This window comes from Cricetulus griseus (assembly GCF_003668045.3).
Source record: "Cricetulus griseus strain 17A/GY chromosome 1 unlocalized genomic scaffold, alternate assembly CriGri-PICRH-1.0 chr1_0, whole genome shotgun sequence".
NCBI lineage: Eukaryota > Metazoa > Chordata > Mammalia > Rodentia > Cricetidae > Cricetulus > Cricetulus griseus.
The window spans coordinates 5964703-5989264 of NW_023276806.1; the positions used below are offsets into that span (position 1 = coordinate 5964703).

At 43.5% G+C, this 24562-nt stretch overlaps 1 protein-coding gene across 1 annotated transcript in view; it reads left to right on the forward strand.

Annotated features, from left to right (window-relative positions):
* The window catches only part of St6galnac3 (ST6 N-acetylgalactosaminide alpha-2,6-sialyltransferase 3), a 311302-nt gene that overhangs the window by 106208 nt on the left and 180532 nt on the right, over positions 1-24562 (forward strand). The window contains exon 3 of the mRNA XM_035450658.1: positions 8728-9137. Within this exon, the coding sequence (XP_035306549.1) occupies positions 8728-9137 (410 nt within the window). The remainder of the gene's footprint in view (positions 1-8727; positions 9138-24562) is intronic.

Consider the following 24562-nt stretch of genomic DNA (forward strand, 5'->3'; position numbering starts at 1 on the left):
GCAGCCGGCCTCAGGATTCTACAAGCCTGTACCTTTGCAGACCTTCAGTTAAAGGGAGACGTGTCAGCTGTAGCAACTGAGCGCGCAGCTTTCTGTTGGCTGCTGTAGAATTATTTTCTGACATTAATGTTTTTATGCAGCCCCATATTAAGTTTTATGCTTCAATATAATGCCACCAGGTAGAAACCAAAGCAAATGCCACATTGGAAATCTGGAGAGACTCAGAGCCAAACAGTGGGTTATCAAATCTGTATTTTTCATGCGCCACCCCTTGCCAGGTGTGATTTAAACACGCAGCTCCTGGAAGCTGCAGCAGCTACAAAGCTTTGTGGGGGCATGAAGAAGGATGCCTGGGAACCTGGCTTGACTGAACAGTGTGCATTTCTCTCTAGAACAATCTTCTCAGTTCTTGGCACAGAAAGGTGGCTCCATGAAGATGGAAGCAGCTAGTTTAATCACTCTGGAAACAAGGGAGAAATTAAAATACATTCTTTTCTTTGTCGAGCAATAAAAACAACACCAGGTTGTTAATGTGTCTTTTGTACCTTTCACTTGAGAGATCTCAAAGAACATGGAGGAGAGTAAAGGCAGAGTCTATTCCCTGATGGTGTCATTATACATGAAGAGGCTTCTGAAGCTAAAACTCTGAAGACACCAGGGAGACAGGAAGGAAGTAAATGACAGCAAAGGGAAAAGTGTCTCTGGGGCTTCGTCCAATGTGCTTTGTCCTCATTCATCCAAACTGGGTGATGGAAAGCATGGGTCTCATTTGTGTCAACATTAAAGGAGTAAATTAGCAATCATGGAGCCACTAATTGTCCTGTAAGGTGCGTGAGGGCCCTGCCTCCCATTTTAAGATCATGTTGTTCCAGCTGAAATGAAGCAACCCTTAGAGCAGCGTGAAACAACACTTTCCATAATTTAGCCTGGTTAGAATCAAACATAAGGGTTTCTTTCTTTCTTTTTCCCTGAAATATGTATTGACACTCCTGTTTTGATTTGACAAGGACAAGTTTTATTTTAAGTTCCTAGCTGTAAGTGAAAATTCATATCCAGGATGGGGCTGTAGTAGAGACAGGGGTGAGAGTTCTCATCGTGTCTCCTCCCTGGTCATCTCCGTAGACTGCCAGGGTTTGGCGTTAGTGGAATTGGTCACATTTCCCTTAGTTTTTTTGGTGACCTTTTCTAATCCCAACTGTTTCATAATTTAATGTTTTGACCTTTGTTTTCCACAGAGCGATGTTAGTGATGAACGCAGGGATTTAATGACTAGAAGTATCTGACAGGTGACCTTTTGTCCGTGACCATTCCTTTTTGCGGGGGAAACCACACTGTTTTGTAGATTTTATTTCACAGATTTTAATTGTCTATAAGCCTGTTCGGAGGGAAGAGAGTAAAGGTTAAATATTTCATTCTCCTTACTGATTAAAATGTAAAAGGGTTGGCAGTTGTCCCAATAGATCATTCAAAAAGGGTAGAGCAGTGTGTCAGGTTCACACTGGGAAGGGACTGGGGGAACTTCCAGAAGGGCTGGTGAGGAAGTGGATGAAAGGTGACCAGAAATGTGAGCTAACCCCCCCCCCCAGCCTGGTGAAGACAGCTGAGATGTCCTGTGTGTGCACACTCCCGTGTGGGCAGGTTGCCTCCCTCCCTCCCTTCCTGCCTCCCTCCCTCCCTCTCTCCCTCCCTCCCTCCTGCCCTCTCTCTCCCTCCCTCCCTCTCTCTCCCTCCCCCTCCCTCCCTCCTCTCTCCCTCCTCCTCCTCTCTCCCTCTCCCTCCCTGCCTCTCTCCCTCCCTCCCTGCCTCCCTCTCTCTCTCCCTCCCTTCCTCCCTGCCTCCCTCCCTCCCTCCCTCCCTCCCTACCTCTCATTCCTTCCGAGTCCCTCCTTTCTTAACTCCCATTGTCTCCGTTCTCCCCCCCCTTCCCTTTCTTCCTTTCTAACCAAGCAAGGGATCATTTGGAAATCACAGTAGTAAAGTGACTTTTGGTCTCCACACTTGATACACATTGCCTAGGCCCAGAGAACTGAAGCTGACTATTAAAACATCATAGACTCTCACAAAGATAGATGAGTGTACCCACCTAGCCCCCTCTCATCCTACCCCTGCATGGGCCCTTCACAGGGAGTCAGTTCTCCTACATGTGCTGTCTTCTGCACTTTAAAAACAGAGTTCATCTTTGTGCCTGCTGGTAACACAGGAATGAAAACAGACACACACACACAGAAATACAACACACGACTGTAGTGTAAGTAGCACGTCTTCATGTGTCCGCAGGTGTAACGATAAGTCTTCCCACACGGCCGCCTGAGTTCTGCCCGCCATGTGGGCGCCCAAAATAACACACAGAGACTTATATTAGGTACAATGCTGCTGGCCAAATGACTAAGATTTCTTACTTGCTAGCTCAGTCTTAATTATCTACCATAACCATAATCTATATACTTTATAAGACTTACCTTATTGGAGACCAGTGACAGGCATCTTCTCTTGCTGGGATCACATGTAGGCTCCAGAGCAGAGAGCAGGAGGAAGAGGAAGAGAGCCACTTCCTGGTTGTCCCTACTTATATTCTGAGTCTGCCTGCTATGTCACTTCCTGCCTGGATCACAAGACTTCTTTACTACATTTCCCAGAATCCTACTCGACTCCTAGTCCCACCTATCTTTCTGCCTCATTGGTTGAACAGTGCTTTATTCAACAACCAATAAGATGAACATACACAGAAGGACGTCCCCATCATTCAGGAAAGAGTAGTCGCTGAGTTAGAGGTTAGCTTGACCGTCTTAGCCACCATGCTTTCCTGAAGTGGGTGCACACAAGGGCAGCTTTGAGAGGCAGGGATGGATTCCCACTGGAGATGCAGCCCAGCTTCCAGCAGCATGGCCTGCTGTGGTGTGCTTTGCTTGTTGTTGTTGTTGTTGTTGTTGTTTTCTCCCAGACATTGATAGTACTCATCCACTGTTAGAGGAAAAAATACAATTCACTGCTATTTTGAAAGAAATGGTTTGAAAGCACATTGAGTAAACAGATGTAAAGGAACATCTAAAACATAATAAAATTGCTCATGATTAGTTGATGCCAGACTAAAATTTTAGCCATATTAGAAATGGAAATTATTAAGGGAAAAAATACATCTAAGTATTTTTGACATTCAAGGACTATTGACCCAGGGATGGAGAGAGGAGGAAACACAGACTACCACAGTCTCACTTTCAGGAAATTAGTGGCCCACAGCGTTTTAAAGACATTAATTTTTGTGTTTGTGCACATGTATGTCTGTGTGTGCACATGGTGCATGTACATACACATTCATGTGTGTGTGCACACATGTGGACACGTGTGTGCATGCATGTGGACACCAAATGTCAGTCCTGGGTGTTATTCTCAGGAACTGTCTGAATCGATCTCCCAGTGTCTGATTGGCTTGGAACTTACCAAGTATTCCAGGCCCACCACAGAGCCCAGGGGCCCAGCTCAGTCCACCTCCTTGGCATTGGCATTAGAACATAGGTGTGCATGCCCACTTAGTTATTGTCTATGTGGTTCTGAGGGAACCAGCTCAGTTCTTTGTGTTCACATTACCAGTGAAGTTAGCTTCCCAGCCATGTAGGTAATTTTAACATAATGCTAAGTAACATTTCAAGTGTTTGCTTATATACAGGTGAAGGTTATTGTATATATAGTTAATACATTAACTATATTAACAGTTCCTCAACTCAGTGTTTATAACTAAGTATGATAGCTTGGGTGGGGTTGGTGTAATCTTGAAAAGGAGGAAATAATACTCAAAACAAATACAGAGTTGTTGCCATTTTATAAAAGTCAGTATTTTTAGATCTCAAATAAAATGAAGTGTTTGGTATGTGTGGTTTGTGGCAGGAATCTAGATCGCACTGTGACATTCTGCAACTGTTAAATATAGTTTACCTTGAATCAAGGGACAGAGTTAGTGACTAGCTGGCCAGAACTGGTCATAGAGAAGCCATGATGTGGATGAAGAGACACAGAATGAAAGAAGGAGGGACCTGAGTATGGGTGCTTCCTTTTTGGTTTTGGGATGAGTGAAGAGACACTTCTCTCTTGATGGGTCTCTGGCCAAAAGCAAGGCCAGCTGGTTGCTTCTCAAGCCTCTCTGAGCTAGCAGGTTTTCACCCCAACACCTGACTCCTGAGTCTGTGTTGGTACATACAACAATAGAGACTTAGTTTAAACTTGATAGCGTGGCAGAGCCGGGGATGTGGGACCAGAAGGTCCTCTAGGCTGCAGTCTGAGTGGCCAGAAAGGTGATGACTGTGGGGCCATGGGGTCAGGAGTTTCATGTACAGCTGCTAAGCTGACAGTAAAGCACAGTGGTTTTCTTCCTGTGTATGTGAGTGTGCATGCATGTGTGCACATGGATAAACATAGAGGTCGAAAGACAACTTCCAGTGTCAGTTCTCACACACATTCTACCTTTTCTGAGACACAGGGTCCCTCACTTGCCTGGAGCTTACCAGGAGTGCTAAGTCATCTGGCCAGTAAATTTTGTGGATCAACCTGCTTCTGTGTTCTCTGTGGTGGGGTTACAGGTGTATGTCATCATGTCCAGTGTTTTTAATCTCTTACATTGATTCTGGAATATCAAACTTTAAGCAAGCACTTTGCCCTTCCCACATTTGTAGGTTTTCTTTAACAGTAGCATAACTGCCAGAAGGGGATTAGTTAAATAAATCTGTGTTCCTCGCCCAAGCAAAAGATTTTAGAAGATGTTTTGATAGAGGAAACAAGATCCAAGGGGGATATTATTTTTAATGAAAATAAAAAATAGAGACAATTCAACTGAAAAGAATTTGAAATTAAGGTGGAGATTGATGAATTGGACCAAATAAGTCTTAACTGAGATCTCAAGAAATCCAGGCCTAGGAAAATAGAGTCACCATTTACTGAGGCAGAATGAAGCCATGGAGACATATATATTTGTACTCAAGGCTCCCAAATCAAATATACATGAGCACAAGAAACAGCAGTGCATTTAACAGAGAAAGCTGAGATCAGAAGACATGAGGAGAACAGTAAGAAAAGAGACGGGAGAAACTAGGTGAGAGAGGTCTTGGCTAGATCAACCATGCGTGCCCATGTTCTTTCCTTCAGAAGTGGCTCCTAGTAGTTTGATGGTTCCTTCAAATACACAGATGCATCCTTGGGAACATGGCCAAGTCTTCTGACAGCTTAGAGCTTCCAGTTCTGGTTTGGAAGGTTTCATTCATCAGCCTTGCTCTCCCCCCATACTTAGATATGGTTCCCGAAGTTTCTGGCCAATAGAGCTCTGAGCATGTCCACTTCTGTGTCCCCGTACCTTGACCAGGAAGTTGGAGAGCTAGGCAGGATTGGGGCCAGGAATTCACCTGGTTGGGTCTCTGAAGACTCTAGTGATGGTGTCACTGTCGTTCAGTAAACAGCAAATAGAAGCAGTCAGTTCAAAGGTCATCACAAACATAGCCACTGCACTGAAAGCCCTTTTCTCCATCACATATTTTTCACATAAACAACAGAATGTTGTCCCCACTGTTGGCCTTTGAGTTGTTAGTCAGCTGCTGACCTCATAATCTGCACAGCTGTGGCTTCCCCGAGTTGTCATGGAACAGATTGGGATGTCTTAATGGATCACTTTCCGAGGTTACAATTGTCAAGTGAGACCAGCCTGCTGATTCTTATTAGCTAAATTAAGCTATGTTACAGCAGAACTGGCTAATTCATTATAATGGCTTGGAAATCCAATACAAATTGGCACACCCAAGGCTTTTCTTTCTGATTTTTTGTTCTGTGAATGCTGTACTGAAAATATGGTTTTATTACCTATTTAAGGACCTTGTTGGAATGGTCAGTGGAATGTAATCTTGTTGCCCATATGCATGGTGGTGGTTGGAGCAAGCCATGCAATAAATACATGGTTAATAATGGGCATTGGTGTACACAATTCAGGAAGATCATGGAGGACATTGTTGTGGCTAATGGATGTCAAATCCTACCCAAAATTAAAAGAACACTCTTCCATGTTGTCTCAAAGAATGCAGATTTCTAAATGACAAGATAATGCCTTAGACAACACCTGACCCTAAAAGTCCCTCTGTTGTACCTTCATTTAATAGAGCCTTGGTGATGAAACCGGCATAGAAACCAGTGTTCAAGTGTCTTAATATGCTCATCCACTTTGGGCAGACCTCTTGTACCCTGGTCTGGTGTATCGGCTGCTTACTGCAGTTCATCATGGTGATACACAATTTCTTCATCACAGTGTAGCTGTTTGTTTAATAGTGCAGCAGGTGGCCCAGGCTAACCTCCAGTTCTGCAGATCAGGGAGAATGACCTTGAGCTCAGGATCCCCCTGCCTCTGCTTCTCAATGGCTTGGGTTACAGGCATCCACCACCATGCCTGTTGATCACAGAGGTATTTATTTTAAATGTCTGTCTATTTTTATTGTATATGTGCATGTGTGTATTGGGGAAAGTATACCATGTGCATGCTGAGTGCTGAGAGAGGCTAGAAACAGGTCCAGGATCTACTAGAAACAGGCTTCCAGATGGTTGCGGGCCACCCTATGGGTGCTGCACACTGAGCCCCACTGCTTTGTGCAAGAGCAAGAAGTGCTTGGAAGCACTGATCCATTTCTCCAGCCTGACTGCAATGTTCTAAGGCATCTTACATATGGACCCGAGTGGCTCCAGCAGGTTGTGTTTTTTCTAATTCTTAGTTTTGACAACTCACACAGATGCCTTTGCCAGATGTGTACACATCAGTAAATAAAAAGGAAAGGAAGCAAGTTTAAGCTAACACCATAACTGTTGACTCCAAAATACTCCAGGGATCACAAAGATGTTTTATAGAAGTACTTTTTTATAGTAGAAAATAAAGTGGAAAATAGCTGGATGCCCAGCAGTAGGCAAATAGATACATTGTGGCATATCCATATAATTGAACAAAGAGTGGGCATTAAAATTTTCTCCAAGGATTATTCACTGATACAGGAAAGGTCAATACAAAAACCAAAGTCACGGATTTGTGTAGTTGGCGTTTCTCAACCTGCCTACAATAGCCTATGTAGAAAGAGGAAAACGTGGTGAAACATCTGTCATCATCGAGTGGTGGATATATGAATAAATTTAGTTTTATTCTTTTTTCACCTTTTTAAGGCTTCATAGTGAGACCATATTACTTTAACACTTAGTGTGAGACAAACATTTAAAGCAGTTTGAGATTTCTTATGAGATGTATCATAGTGGTCTTTACTCCAGGCAATGGAGCTGTCAACAGTTGTTAGTATCTGCCAAGACTTCCCTGTCTAGATGGCAGATACGGCAGGAGGAACGTTAGGACAGGACCCTCTGTGAGAGAAGCTATTCTCCAGAAAGCACAAAATACATTGGGGTTCAGATTCGGGATCACAAAGTGCAGTCTTATAGACGGTGGGTGAGAAAGATGCGTATCGCCAAAGCGTGTCTCTCTTGCTGTTTTGAAGATGGAGTAAGTTCTTCCTGTGGAGAAGAAGTAGCAAAGGTAATGTGTGTGATTATTTTAGGAGGCAAGAAAAATAGAATACTGCTGAGAGCAGTGAGGCCTGCGTGTGTGAGTTAGAAGATGCAGACTTAGTGGGCCTGAGAGACGGCTTAGAGGTTAAGGACATGTTCTGCTCTGGCAGAAGATCTTCGTGTGATTCCCAGCACCCATGTCAGGTGGTCTGTCTCATGGGATCTGATTCACCCTCCTGGCCTCCATAGACATTGGCATGAATATGCATGCACAGACACATGAACACACGCACGCACGCACACACGCACACACACATAAACACAGAGAGAGCAGACTTGACTCCACCACTGCAATTGGTTTGTTTGTTTGTTTTCGAGACAGGGTTTCTCTGTGGCTTTGGAGGCTGTCCTGGAACTTGCTCTTGTAGACCAGGCTAGTCTCATGCTCACAGAGATCTGCCTGTTTCTGCCTCCCGAGTGCTGGGATTAAAGGTGTGCACCATCAACACCTGGCCTGGAATTATATTAACGACACGCCCTGAGCATCCAGTGTGTTGCTTCTGAGTCTGTTAATTCCATGGGGAGTCATTCAGGATTTCAAGATGTGAGCATGCCTCTCTGTGTGCTCAAGAGAGGACTACCCTCATCCATCTAAAACCAATTTAAGCATAGAGGGCCATGAATACGAAGGCTTGGAGACTTGGAAGCATCAGCGTGAGAGTGTCACTGTCTTAGGTGGGTTTGGGTTGTGTATGTCTCCTTCAGGGCCTGCCTCATCACCTGCTGCCGCCTTCATTTCCACCAGCTGCCACCTGCCCGTGCATGCATGTCACCAAATATAGTATAGGAGTCTAATATGCAGCACTGGAGTTCTTCATGTAGCCAACATACTATCAGAGAAATCAAATGGCTTCGTATTTTCTTATTTCACTTGAAATTACAGGTCTACTAAATTTGTAAAACTCATCATTTAAAGTGAAAATGAATGACTGTCTTCCCACATAATCTTAAACTAGCACTGGGATACAGAAAATAAGCCTTCTTCAATGGTATTTACTTTTCTAATAAAAGCCCACTGCCAACTCAAAAGCCTGCAGCAGAGACTGCATGGCAGATATGCATAGGAGATAATTCCATATCCAGGAGTTATGCTGTAAGTGACAGTCTGGTTCCTCGAGACAGTTCCTTGACAACAGTCTTCGCTTTTCTCTTTTTCAGCCTTTGCAGCTGGACTGTGGCCATTGTGCCATAGTGTCAAATTCAGGCCAGATGGCTGGGCAGAAGGTGGGTGAGGAGATAGACCACTCTTCCTGCATCTGGAGAATGAACAACGCCCCCACCAAGGGTTTTGAGGAAGACGTTGGCCACGTGACGATGGTTCGAGTTGTATCACATACCAGCGTTCCTCTTTTGCTAAAAAACCCTGACTACTTTTTCAAGGAGGCAAGTGCCACCATTTATGTTATCTGGGGCCCTTTCCGCAACATGAGGAAGGATGGGAATGGTGTTGTTTACAACATGTTAAAAAAGACAGTTGAGCAGTACCCCAGTGCGCAGATTTACGTGACCACGGAGCAGCGGATGAGTTACTGTGACGGAGTGTTTAAGGAGGAAACTGGGAAAGACAGGTGAGTCCTCTCTGAAATGGCCTCGTTGACTTCCAATGTCTTTTCTGGTGGATCTTTGCTGGGGCACTTTGCCAGCTATCAAATGAACAGAGTTAATTTTTAAAGCGATTGCTTCCTGTTCTTGGTTATGGTGATGACTTCATGAGATGACAATGAGGTTCCATTAATTCCGCCTACACTGCCTTCTGTGACTTCGTTTTCATAGGTTTGAAGCTCCGAGGAATGGCAGATAGTTCTCTGAAATGTCTGTAGATCTCTTCCTATGTAGCTCAGTTTGTTATTGATTAAATCGGATCTTTGCCTAAAAGAGGACGACTTCACATTTTCTGTTTCAAAACAGGAATACTCAGGAGTCTTGGGTTTTTAATCCTTCTTAACTGGGTACTGTGGCTCCCTCGGCCTCCCTGAGACCAGAGGCAGGATAGACTGTGGATCCCCTAGTAGCATTGCCCAGGTCCTTACCTGTGATCTTGAATACTACACTAACCAAAATACCATATTGATATTATGTATTACTTAAAATCATTAGCACTTGGACTATTAAAAAGAAATGAGGTAAAAATATCCTTTGCTCAATTATTCAGAAATCAGCCTACATACTTTGTGGCTTGTCCTTTCCTGTCCCATTCTCCAGTCACCACCCCACCTTGCAAATTCTCCTCACATTCCTCTTCCTCGTCTCTCACTTCCTCTCCTGGCTCCTTCACTGTCCTCACCTATTGGGCAACTCTACCAGCTGCTGGTTTTCCTGCCTCTTGAGAAAGACAACCAGAACAAGTGAGGGAAGTGAAATTACAAACCGAATCAATCTTGGCTGATATTCAGCACTAATGAAGAATTGCTGGAGAAGATCCACAAACCTGTGCCTGAAGTTTTAAATTATATGTGAATTTTGCTTATTTGTGCAATACAAGGAATAAATTGAGCTTCAACTGTAATTGCAGTACTAACCCTCTGATTTTCTTAAAATGCCTGCCTGTCTTTTACTGCTCAATATTATCGAATAGAAGGTGGTAACTATTGGGCAATTGGTTGAGGAGAGTTGGGATTTGTGGTCTCCAGGTGTAATTTCAGTGCTCATCATGAGCGAACAGTCCTGGCAGGGGACTTTTTGTGGTCTGTTTTTTCAGCTAAATATCTGCTACTTCCACCTGTAACAGTGCCTTTTTTTAACCCTCTTAATAAAGTGCATGTATTATATTTTATCATATGCATGCATGTGCACATACACACATATATGCACAGAGACAAACACAAAACACACACACACACACACACACACACACACACACACACACACACGTACACACTCAGGAGGACCAATGGACCTATTGATAGTTTGGGTTGATTTTCACTTAGTATTTTCTACTTCTGAGACCCTAAAATACAGCTTCACCTAAAATGCAAGACAGAACAACACTATAATGTGAGTACCTCTTCTGCAGGAAGAACCTCAAAAGTTAGATCCAAACCGGTGTAGCATAAGCCATCCAAAGAGGCAGGCAGATCTGGTGTTTGCAGACACTGCACTCACGTGTGGTACTGTTCTGTATGACCATTCTCCTGAGGCTCCAGAAACCTCTGGTCTCTCACTAGCCCCAAGCAACACAATTAATTAGATGTATTTGGTTTCTCATTAGAGCTATCCCTTAGGGTACCCCTCAGTTACAACGATAAGCCTGAGGATCATTTGGGGGTATCAGAGAAGAGCTTAGTGTGGTATTTGTTCATAGTGCTTGAATCACGTTGGCTTTTTACTGTGAGAATTCATTGAGACAGCACTGCCACAGAAGCATGATAGTAGAGAGATTAGAGAATAGCATTGGGGGGTTGTTTCCTATGTCTGTGATGAGCAAAGCTGCTTAGATTGTCAGTTTTGCTGTCTTGGTAAAATTAGTTTGCAGATATCCACCAAAGCTAAAGTCATTTTAAAGGTCAAATAATTTTACAGTTCATTTTTGCTTCTTTTATTCCTTTTCCACTGTTATTCCTTGCCACTGTTATTTCGTTGGCTAGTGAAAGCAGGAGAATTAAAGTATATAAATTCTTTAGAACTCTGTAGAAGGGATGACAGTAGGATTTGGCTGGTCTGTATGCTGTTGACAAAATGACCTCAAAGCCTTCTAATCTCCATTATGATCTAAATTTAGCCCTCTGTGTGCTGACTGTAATGATTTTCCATGGTTCTTTGGCACACAAAGACAAATTTCAGATGGCATCTCTGAGTACGCTTATGTTTGTTGTACACGCGTGGAAACTGGATGTGGGAGTCCGCTGTTCTCTGTCTCTCTCTGCCTTGCTGTTTGAGAAGGGATCTCTCATTGAGCCTGCAACTTCCCATGTCAGCTAAGCTGACTGGGCGGTGAGCTGCCAGGGTCACTTCGGGGCTTATAGATGCTCAGGGCCCTGCCAGGCTTTCACATGTGTTTTGGGGATTTAAACTGAATTTAGTTTTGCATCAAGGGTTGAGCTGTATCCACAGCCTGAACAATATCTTTGAAGAACTTGTTAGAAGGGAAATGTCACACTCACACAGCAGAGCCTGGCAGCCTCATCATATCTGTAGAGCCTGCCCTCAGCTTGAGGAATTACTAACTGATGGCCAGTCTTAGTTCAGCTGAATCCCACACACTTTCTCCTTCCCTCGGCATTATTTTGAAGGGAACCCCAGACTTCATTGTATCCCATGTTTAAATATCTTACTGTGTATTTTTAAAAGATAAAAGAAAAGCTCTACATCCTACATGGGATGCAGACACTTCATACCATCGTATGTTTCCTTGGCTGCAATGGTCAGTGGTTGTCTTCTACATATATTTTAAGTGGTGCTTTGAATCAGAATTAATATGTTGTCCATGCATTATAATCAAGTGGTGTATTTCCTGTGTGTGTACTTACCCATATAGGTGTTTCTCTGCACCACTTCTCATTGAAGAAACCTAGCCACATGGGTTTTCTACCATTTGTTAGTTTTACTAACTTCTCTTCATGTTATTTCTTCTACATTGGTTTTTATGTGTTGAAATTGATTAGATTCAGATCCAATTAATATTTATTTCTTTGCCAATAGCATCATGTGGTACTTGTAAAGGAAGAATATTATACATTTTTCTCTTTTTTATGGTAGAAACCACTAGTGCCAAGTGTCTAGAGGAAGAGTATTAGGGTTGCAAAGTGGTGTTTATCTTATCTTTCGATGGCTGGTATACTTTTCATAGAGAAACTTGCCCTCATTTGGTTACCATCAGACAGAAGACTGGCTCTGATGCATTAGTTCCTTGGCATCCTCTGAATTGACCCTCATGTTCATAACTTCTAATGTTACATACTAACAATTAAGGGTATCTGAAATTTTATAATTCAATTTATTATAAAGTATATCCTAGGTTCTGAATGTCTTATTTTAGCCTGTGGGAGCCTCTTCACATTGACTTTATATGCCTTTGATGCTCAAATAGGGGTCATGGGTAGCTTGCTTCCTCCCTCCCTCCCTCCCTCCCTCCCTCCCTCTCTCCCTCCCTCATATTATAGGCATCTCAACACTTACCTATAGCCTCCTGTGGACATGTATTTAGACATCCTCCAAAAAGCCTCGATTCTTCTAGTTGTTAAAAGAACATAAACCATGGCACTGTGGCATTCATTATTACAATTTAGATTTTTGTTTCTTGGCCTTTAGAGTGGGTAGAGATACACTATAAACAATGTATGCTGTGAGTGTTGTTTATAAATAAGATCATCATGATGCTCAAACTGTGCCTTTCCATTAGAACTCAGGCCCACCAGGCTTTCATCTTAGCATACGTGTCTTACATGTGTCTGTGTCTTCTTTCTGTCAGGCTGCCAACCAAAGGTCCCAGAAACAGGGTTCCAATTAATCATTTGCTTTATCTTGCAGTACATAGTAAACTTCGAGTTATGGAAAATCAGGTATGTGACCATTGCAAGCCTTTTGGGAGTACTGTGCACCAAAGATGTATCAGTGGCAGGCATTCATGCCAGACACGGAAGGGTGCATCCATTGGCTATGTCTCCCCCAAAGATTGCAGTTACTCCGTGGTATGCACACACAGCCACAGGCAGAAAGGAGTAAGGAACAAGGGGGCTCAATTTAAGTTCACTTGTATTGTAAAGCTGCTTCACTACATTTGCTTTTACTCTCAGAATTTATCAGCAAGTTCTCATTTTTGTCTTTATGTTTGGTGGGGCCCAATCTCATGGCCTTAGACCTCCCAGGCAAATACTATACCACTGAGATAACACCCACAGTCATCAGATTCTAATGGAGAGATCATATCACTGTCAATTTACAGGATGAAAATGTTGATGTCACTGATATTTATTTAAACTTATTTTTGATAGAAACATTATTAAGTTTAGTTCATCAAAGGAAAACAGTTCTCGGCCCTTCTTTCTTTCTTTCTTTCTTCCTTTCTTTCTTCCTTTCTTTCTTTTTCAGTTCTCAAAGTTCTTTTTCAAAAGTATAGCTTTGGGCTGGTAAGTTGCCTCCATGGATAAAGGTGTCTGTCCCCACAAGTTGTGGAAGGAGAAAACTGATTCTTGTAGGTTGTTCTCTAATCTCCATACACTCTCCATGGTGCATGTGTGGACATGAACCCCAACACACAGCTAAACAAATGTTGGGTAGGCCTGGTGTTTGCATATTCCCAGAGCTTTCTTTTCTTTCTTACCATGACTCCTTGCTGAGGAAGTGTATGGCGGTGGAAGCAATTCGCATGCACTTACATTTCTTGGAGTGATCCTAGACCAAACCTTACATATATTGGAATAGTTTTCAAACCAATTGAGAATCTGTTGTTCTCATATTAGTTACTGCCTAAAACTCCCGCTTGTCGTCAGTATGGCCTGTGGGCAGCCTCAGAGCTGACACAGGGGACATCCCGTCAGTTCTCTAGAGGTATCTGATTACTGGACACTGGGCACCCTTATGGCTTTGCTCATCAAATGTAATTCTGATAAACAAGAATTATGAACTCTGTAGGTCTTCCCTCCCTCCCAGAAACCTTTGGAATGAAAGGTTTTTACATTGAAAATACTGTGTGACCAAAATGTCTCTTTGCTTCCCCTTTGAATGATTGGTATGCATAAATAACTTTATCATTCTAGCAGCCAGTGTTTACCCTAATACATCTTAGGACGGAGTCCCCTGGGGGTGCTACTGGGCTGACAGCATCATAGGGTCCCCTGCCCCCTGAAGGATGACAGTGTGTGCTGGGCACGCACAGACGCAGGGGAGTATTAACTTCCAGAAGGCCACAGGCAGACTGTGAGTGCTATCCTGTAACCTCTGGCAGGTGGGCAATTGCAGCTTGCTTTCCACTTCAGAAACGTGTTGGCAGATGTGCACACATTATTTAATTAACTAATAATTGAGAAAGCTATAGTCACTATTAAAAGAGCAAAGCTAATTCTAGGCTGATAGAGGACTCTGAGCTGCCCTAAATAGGTCGTAATTAGCTGGCAGCCTCATGCTTCCGCCTTTAGGGATGGGTGAAATTAATGAACGTTAGCAGCAAGTGGAATTGTGTTTCAGAATGCTCCTGCCTCAGGTGAAGAGGGTGACAAAAGAGGGAGTCACTTTTTAAAGGATCATTTAGGATTCAGAAGACATGACAGCCACAGTCAGGAAGTGGGGAGGGCATGGGACATTGACTTGTACACAGCAATTTTCCTGATTTCCTTTCTGCCAGAGAGCTCCATCATCTGCACCCAGTCTCTGGGAGAGAAAGAGAAACCAGACATGTGTCTGCTGGTTGTCATATGTGGTGACAGTTTCCTTATCTAGTCAGGGCCTTCAGGCAGCATGGGCTTCATTCTTTCTGCTGGGTTGTTTTTGGAAGTTTCTTGTAGTTTGCATCATCTTGAAAGTTTCTTCTCTCATTGCTGTAGGGATTAAATTGGCTCAGCTCCCTCAGGTTTGCAAACTCATAGTAGTTTCTAGGTTGTGGGGTTTCATGTCTCCTCTGAGGATCTGGGGTCCTCCTGAACTCTGCTACCACTGCACAAGGCAAATGGCTTCAAAGAACACAGCATGGCAAGGAGGAAAGTCAAAACCAAGTATTTAAGGCCAAAGAAATGTGTCACACTCACCCAAAGAAGTGATATCCATGTGTGCCGACTCCAAAGACAAAGATGTCTAGCTGTTCCTAACTCTGAATAAATAGATCCTAACCCCAGAAAAACCTGGGCTAAGAGAAACCAGGCAAAGTAGAGAAACCTCGGAGTGAACAAAACAGTATTAAACACGGTGTTTCCTCTTTTTGTCCTTTTGAAGACTGTCATTGAAAATGCACCCTTAGCACTTTTCTCCCTGTAAGTAGAATTAATGGTCCTTCTCCAGCTGATTTATTTGGCAGGAATACTGAATTCATACAACAGTTGTGGGCAGACCCGTTGGACTCCCGGGTCACAAAAGTATAATAAGACACCCAGGACTGTGGCTTCATGCTAACAAGCATCCAGGCACAGAGAACTCCCATTTCCCATTATTAAGTGGCCTGGGTAAGGCTCCTTTGCAATGTGCCAATGCTGGGAATGAAAAGTCCACACAAAGAAACCATCTCTTCCAAACAGCAGGTAAGAGGGATGCTTAGGATGCATAAAAATCACTACCAACTGCTGTGTGTTTAAAACATGTGCCCCCCCACATGCACACACACAAGTACACACATGCACACACACAAGTACACACATGCACACACACAAGTACACACATGCACACACACAAGTACACACATGCACACACACAAGTACACACATGCACACACAAGTATACACATGCACACACACAAGTGCACACATGCACACACACATGCACAAGCATACATGTGCACATACACACATGTGCATGTACACACATGTGCATGTACACACACATAAGTACACACGCACACACAGTGGGCACACACAAGTACACATGCACATACATGCAGGCACACACACAAGTATACACACACATGTGCACACACACACACACACACACACATACTCACACAGACACACAGACACATGAGGGGATGAACAGAGAGAGAAGCCTCTTGAGGGGAGAGATTATACTATCCAGAACATCCTAAGGGACAGTTGTGCTCAACAGTCCTTTCAGTATAATGGCTTCTGGACACAGCACAGATGAGTGTCACAAAGGAAGAATGCCTTCAGTGAGGAGCCATGCAAGCCATGTCTGGAATTGAGTGTTCCATTCCGACTTTAAAGGTTATTTATTTGTAATTAGCCTTATCTCCAGTTACCTCCCTCTTTCTGTAATTTGGCTTTCTCCTGGCCATATATTTATTTGCTTATTTAATTACTTAGACTGTCTTTCTCTAATCAACATTAGTTCACCATTAAGAAAATTAACATTTGTGAGCTAGAAGCAGAGTCTTTCTCTGTATTCTTTTAAAAATAGAGTCAAGGACCAAAGAGATAGATGGCTCCATAGTTAAGATATTGTTTGGCTATTGCAGGGAGCTGGAGTTCAGTTCTCAAACACTCATATCAGAATTCCCTCAACCATGTAATGTCTGCTCCATGGGGGATCTGATGCCTCTGACCTCCAAGGTCACCTGCACTCCCGTATGTAAAGCCCCACACAGACACACATAATTTAAAGTAAATAAATCTTCAAAAATACAGTCAGTTTTGTTTGTTTTGCTTTGATTTTTTCTGCACTTATTCTTGTTAGGCTCATTTATACTTGCAGAGTTCAGCTACTTTAATAGCCACTTTAGAACACCTTGAGGTATGCCCAGGATGCCAGAGCACTGCAGTGGTCTCTGTATCAAACGCTCTTCCGGAAACTCTTTTCTTCCTAGTTAGAGAAATCCTGTCCTATAAATTAGACTTCCTGGTGCAACTTTTTTCTGAAAAAAAAAAAAAAAGAGTAGATTTTCAGATCAGCATAGCTCTTTACCGACTTGTGTGCACATCCGGCTGACTATTGATTTGAGCAAGGTGGAGCTGCACTGTAGAGTTGGCATCTCAGTGAGAACCCAGGCCACACCAATGTTGCTCATCTGAGGAAGGGCACTTTACATTGTGCTATTTTGATTGCTTTGAATAGAAGGAGAGATGTCTCATTCATAGGTAAAGAATAGCTGTTTCCCCAATAACCTTGGTAATCTGTAGTCTGATCCCAACTCTGTTTTATTACAAATCAATCACGGAGGCTTGGAGGCCCCGAAGAACTCCAGGGCACCCATTTGTCCATCTCCTTGGGACAGTGTAGTGAAGGCTGGGGGTTATGCCCATGTCAGGAGTGAATCCATGTGCCCCTCACTGTATCCTTCGGCTAAGGACTGTCAGGTGCATCAGGGCTCCTTGAGTTCACCACAGTGGCAGCTCACTGCCCCTCCTCCATCGTGTACACTGCCATGGCTGTGGTGTGCTACAGTCTGTGCCTTGGGTGGGTCCTCTCACTCACCCACCCTGCCTTTGTGCTTCTGCAGAGATGCTGCTTCTGCTGACGGCCCTCCTGAATCACGGCACACAGAGACAGGCAGGCCATACTTCATCACTAAGTCAAGTGCTGCCTCATTTATGAAGCCTTTTGCAACATGCCCACACAGAAGTGCGTATTTCCTCAGAAAACCCGTAGCATTATAGGCTTGCATTTTGATAGAGACTGTGGCTTCCTATCATGCATCATTACTGCTTGTGTCTAAGCACGTTAGGTAGTCCACAGCACCTTGGGAGGGCATCACTCTATGCTCTTGTAACCTCAAGCATCACGATTGACTGCTTGCCTCTAATAATCATCCAGTAAATATTGAACAGATGAATGAATAAGTAAATGAATGAATACAAGTCCTGCCCAATTCTTTTGTGGGATAGAGACAGTTTAGTGGTAGAGAACTTGCCTGGTAGTTCAAGATCCTGGGTTCAGTGGTCATTACTGAAAAAAAAAAAAAACCTAAAAATCCCATTGTTGTTTATGAAATACTAGTGACTTTCAAAGCAGTTTTTTTGTTTTTGTTTTTGTTTTTGTTTTTTTGAGACAGGGTTCTCTGTGTAGCTTTGGAGCCTATCCTGTCACTCATTCTGGAAACCAGGCTGGCCTGGAACTCACAGAGATCTACCTGCCTCTGCCCCCTGAGTGCTGGGATTAAAGGTGTGTGACACCAATGCCCAGCACTGGTGACTTTCAAGGCAGTTTTCTGTTGTATAGATGGCTCACAGCAATGTCGAAGGGATAAATTGTAAAGCTGGATTCTGATAGAAAAGTTGCCCCTGGTCTATTCAGAGATATCACTCCTGCTCTGTCTTAGCCAAAGGTTGGCAAATCTGTTACCTTTTCTAGGGTTTTCATGGCTAGGTGCTGGGTTTGTAATAAGTCACTGACAGGTCCATTCTTCAAAGGCAGGTTTCTATTTTAGTTTCTCATCAGTGGTAAAGCAGGTTCCAAAATTTCACTCACAATTCTCTTAGCTGCCAGTTGCTTCATGAACAGACACAGTTGGAGAACCTGAGCCCACCAACACCCTTGATCCTTGGGTGGCAAATATAACTTCTACCCCAGAGCAGAAACAAAAGATCAGAGCAGAGGACCAAAACCTCTAGCAACACTATATGGTTTTCATTTTCCAGCTATACATTTTAGTTGTCTTAAATATACACATACACACACACACACACACACACACACACACACACACACACACACACACACACGGATTGGAGTTGTGACTGTTTTAGCTAAGGAACTGCCCTGACTGCTTTTTATTCTTCAGTATATGGTCTTACAGTCAAAATGCAATTGGCTAGATTGACCTGCTGTCCTGTGAAGACAGCAGAAATCTTTCTTACCTTAATTGGGAGAACAATGGTCTCATGTGGGGAGCCTACATCAGGGTCACCTGAAGAGCTGATTAAACAGACCAGGTGCTGGGCTCCTGCTTGGTGTTTCTGGGCTATACCTCAACTCAAAAGCCCCGCCTTTCTAGGAAATTGCCAGGTGGAGGTCCTAGATCCATACTTTGAGAGGGTCTTTGTCAGAGAAAGATCAGGGCATTTTTCAATTATTTTGTCCCTAATCATTGGTGCAGTGTTCTGTAAGTGTCTAGAATGCTTCTCTGCGGTGGTTGATGGAAGGGAATCTTCAGCTGGGTGTTGGAGGCCCCTGGGGCCCTGCACTTGATTTGTCACTGTCTTAAGCTCTTGCCTCTGTGCAAACTTGCCAGATGTCTTGCTCATTAGTGTGAAGGGCGCAGCACTGCACCATTCTAGATAGACTGATCACCCTGTCCTGGCTCCTGAGTGGAGCATCAACAGTAGGTGTGGCTTTAGTCTACTGCAGCTTTCCAGCTTTGCTCATTATTTGTTTCCCTAATAGTGCATGAGCTGTCACTTTCTCTCTGCCCTGCCTTTCTGTCAGATTGTGTCCCATCCCTTGGAAGTTCAGTTTGGCACTGTTAGATAGCTGTGACCATCACAGCCTTACCTCTGGCAGCATATAATTTCTCTGTTGGTTGACGTATCCACGTGAGGTAGTTGCTTGAAAGAATGCCCATGAATTTCAGATACACTTCACTGTCTGATTCATCCAAACATATGAGTTAGGGCCATTCCGGTATGATGGCAAAGCCAAGCATTATTTTCCATTTATCATATTTTTCCTTATGGAGCATGTCGGCTAGGGAAATACAGTCAATGAAAAACATTTTTCAAGCTTGAAAAAGTGAGAAACCGACACAGAGACAGGCAACCTCATCTAGAAACCATGAACCAGGCAGTGTATTTAGGGTCTGAGTTGTGCAGTTTGGCGCACACCTTTTATCCCAGCACTCAGGAGGCAGAGGCAGGCAGATCTCTGTGAGTTTGAGGACAGCCTGGTCTACAAAGAGAGTTCCATGACAGCCAGAACTTACACAGAGAAACCCTGTTTTGAAAAACAAAAACAAAAAAACGCATAGATCTGGGGGAAAATTATATATTAAATATTCAATAAGTAGAGTAAAAAGAAAGACAGTTTTTATTAAAAAGAAAACCTCTATTGGATAACTCCTACAAAGGCCCTGTTGTGTGTACAATGCTATCTTCTATTGTGAACAGGTCATTTAGTGTCTCCAGAATGGTTCTCTACATTTTTGATTTTCTTGAGTTTGTATTGACTAGAGACATTAGAAGATATAGTGGAGATTTTCTATTAAGATAGTTCTTGTTGGGAATAGCTCTTTGCCCATCAACTCTTTATGAACCAGTTGTTCATGTCATTGTACTGTGATGACTGCCCCACCCTAGCCACTCACTGCAGAAGAGCACACATAAACTCTTCAGGTAATCGCACCACGAGGCACAGCCCCAGTTTCCAGGCCATTTCACCACCACATGTTTATCTTGGATTTTCTTGCTGTTGCTATGATAAAACTCCTTTTGCAAAAGCAGCTTATGGGGGGAAAGTTTTATTTCAGGTCACAGTTCAAGATGCAGTACAGGATAGCATCAGGAACGTGAAGCCTATGGTCACATGACAGCCACAGTCAGGAGGGAAAAAGGTAATGAATGTCATAGCGGGTTATGACATTCTTTCCCCACTTTCATACAATCCAGAATCCCAGCCAGGGACTGGTGCCACCCACAGTGTGAGCAGCTTCCTAGCTCAGTTAGTGTGATCAAGATAATCCCCCAAAGGCATGCTCAGAGGCTCATCTCCCATGTGATCCTACATGTTGTCAAGTTGGCAGCTGACACTACCACCATGTTCTGTGTTTCTGCTTTGTTTCTGGAGTCCTGATCTGCGGGGCTGTAACAGTTATGGTCAGTTTTATTTAGGGGTGCACTAATTTTTCTTCCATCGATGGAGCACGTTCTACTTGTTTATTCTCCATGGAGATTATGAAGAATCTTCCCTTCTCCTTCTCTTTGCCTCCATCATGACTCATCATGGCCGTCTCATCTCAATTAGAGAAAGATCTTCAAAGAGTGAACTACTTGCAACTCTGTCACCTGGAAAGAAAGATATAAAACATGAGCAAAGAACAACTCCTGTAAAAATGGCTCTCCCCACTTCCTTAGCAGGTGGATGCTTGGTGGGCAGAGAGTTTCTGGTATTTTTGCTGCCAAGCACATTGTGAGTGTCCAATAAATATTAAATAATAAGGAGAATTTCCTAATTATGACGAACATTTTTCTCCATTAGGCAGATGGTGCTCCATAGGAGTGGGCCATTATTCATAAGTGTGACACAAGGCTCTGGAGACAGTGTATGAAAAGTGGCTCTAGCTTTGGTTACTGATTACATGCTCCAGCAAAGTTTTGTGTCAAACGGCTTAATCAATATTAGTTAATGTTTACTATTTAAAAGGAAAAAAACCTGTGAATAGAGAGATGGACTCTTTGTGCCCATGTCTGTAATCCTGCCATTTTGATGATTAAAAATGGCTTCTGCAGCTCTTGGTCCACAGACTGATAGCTGGGATACCAGCATGGAACTGATCCAGACCCCAGGAACATGGGTTTCTGTGAGGAAACCTTAGAAATCTACAGGACCTCCTGTAGTAGTTCAGGACTTATCCCTAGCATAGGTGTGGACTTTGGGAGCCCATTCCATGTGGAGGAATACTCCCTGAGACAAGACACATAGGGTTGGGCCTAGGCCCTATCCCAAAGGATACGATAGACTCTGATGAGCCCCTATGGAAGGCCTTACCATCCGGGGGAGCAGAAAGGATATGTGACAGGTAGGGTTTTAGATGGGGGCGGTTGTAGGGGAGGACCGGAGGGAGAAGGAACTGGGATTGTCGTGTAAAACAATCTTGTTTCTAATTCAAACAAAAAAACCTGCAAAAAAAAATGGCTTAAGCTATAAAATCATCCCCTGTAATGTTCTATAGAAGACATCCTGGAAGCCAGCACCATGTGAGTGCGAATCTCACCTTCCCAGCACTTTCCTCTCCAGTCCTTTGACTCTCTTTGTGGTCACTGAGGCTAGATGTGCATGTTCGTACCTCTGATACTCTCACGGCTCAGAGCCGGAGCTGAAACCTCAGTGGAGCTAAGGAGAGTTAATTAGGTGTTCCCAAAATACACACCATTTTATGATTTTGCACACCACCGTGATGAAAATAACAGTCTAATTCCGTCCAGTCATGTAAATTATAGTGAGGGATGATGAGCGGCGGCGGCAATTCTCCCTTCTTTGGAGAAGTTAATTTTGTTGTCAGCTCATCCACATGTCCAGAAGTCCCAAGCCAGAGGCAAACGTGACTTCGTAGTACAAGTGAGGTTTGGTGATCAGATATGGCTTCCGTTTCTAAAGTCTGCTTTCTATAAAGGGTCTATGCAAATGGAAGCGTTCAAGAATGTAAACCAAATAGTAGCCAGTGTCTGCTAGGAGCTGAGGCAGCTGCACGCCTTCTCTCATCAGAGATAGAAAACATCCTGTTTACTGACACACCCAGACACCCTCACCCACACGCACTCCTGCCAAGCCCTCCCACTTTGGGGGGAGTTCATTTGGGTGTGAGATAGGCAGTACCCAGCATAGCTTCATTCATGCCATCTGCAAACACTGAGCATATATTCCCTGGGTGATAAGTGGGTGTCAGACAATGTCCAAACGCAGAGGACCCGCCGATGTTTGCCACAATTCTCTCCCTTGCCGGGGACTCTAGAGGATCTGGCATGTGTTGGCAGGCTCTCTGCATCCAATCTCACCTCCTTGTTTTTAATATTTATAAATAACACTCATCAGGATGTCAGTAGGTAGGAAATGAAAATAGCAGAGAAATCCAGCCAAGACCAAGCAAATCCCAGTGTGAGTTGAAGCGATGCTGACCTCAAGTCTGTGTAGTAAACTGAGATGTGTTTTAGGGGCAAGAAAAAAAAAATAAGACTTACGATGAAGTTCAGTCTCTACCTCACTGATGGACAATCCATGGGCTAGAAGATTGCATCTGAATTCCCCACAGACCTGTTAGGAAATCAAGACCATGTGCTTCTAAAACCTGGAGTCAGCCCAGAATATGAGCTCATAAATATGTTAGCTTAAGTAAAGCTTATGATAATGTACATGAATCATGTTCCTGTTTTGAAAAGCACCGACCCCATAATTCAACACTTCTGAAACACCTCCAGATAGCTACAGGAGTTTTCTCCTTCATTTCTCTTAGGTCTTTCTTCAAATGTCATCTTGTCAGAGAGCCTTCCCTGGCAACACCCTTCACCACCCCTCTGTAACCTGTGTACCAAACTCGGTCTTCCTTGTCAACTACAGTGTGACACGTTACAATTTGCTCTTACCAGTCTACTGCATGAGATTCTTTGGCAGGACTTGATGCTGCCCCTTCAGAATGCACCTGACACACAGCTCGGCCCAGTTGTTGAGTGGGTTCACTTGGCTTTGGGGGATGCGAGCTCATTAGCAGAAGCAACAATAGCCAGGGGCTCTTAGGATTGGAGCAGAGCTGTGTCCTAACCTCTTCCCTCCAGGATGCCTTGGTACAGTTTTACCATGGTGAACTTTATGCTTTGAAAGGTGTGATCTGTGAGAAACGACATATCTGTTAATTAGCATTTAATTTGTTTCTCTGTTTTCATAAATCTGAGACAAATCTAATTGCTATCATGAATTCTGGTAACCAGGGAACCCATATTGAAGTTCTGTTAGAAAACCTGGAAAGCAAATGTTTCAGTAAGCTTCTGTATTGAGAGAAAAAAAAAAAGATTCCTGCATCACTTTCTGAGATTTCATATATAACTCAAGAATCTCCATTAACAACTCTAGTGGGTGAGGAGTTGAGGAGAAAGGGAGGTGGCGGGGAGCTAAAAATGAGTTCAGCACATTTATTTTGTGAGCAAGAAAACCTAAGATTAAAGCAAATTCAGTGACTTTCCCAAGATTTCCTGCATTTGTGGGAGGCTCCCCGGTCCTGTCCTCTGTATGCTGGGCTGGTGCCATGCTTGCTGGCTGCTCTGCCTCCTCAAAACCCAGTTGCCCTCTCCCTCCTGCAGTGCTTCTCAGTGTGTTCTGTGGATCACTGCCTTCTTGTGAAGGATGTCTCTCAGCCTGAAGAATTTCAGGAGACCCAGTGACTATCTGTGTGCAAGGATCCTTGAGTCTGCTGTTCTGGGATGGGAAAACAAAAGCTTTAAATTATATTATTAAAAAAATTTAAACCATACTTACCGAGAACTTTGATTGGTGGCTTTCCTCTGGGAAGGACACTGGCCGTTTAAAAATCTACTTAGATGTGCATGTTCTGGTTGGATTTTTTGGTTAGCTTGACACAAACTGGGTTATCTAGCAAGAGGGAATTGCCTCTATCAGATTGGCCTGTGGGAAGTTGACTTGACTAATAGCTGATGGGCAGGGACCCGCCCATTATGCCAAGTACCACCTCTAAGCAAGGGTTAAGAAAACAGCCTGAGCAAGCCATAAGCAGCATACCTCTGTGGTTCCTGACTCTGCT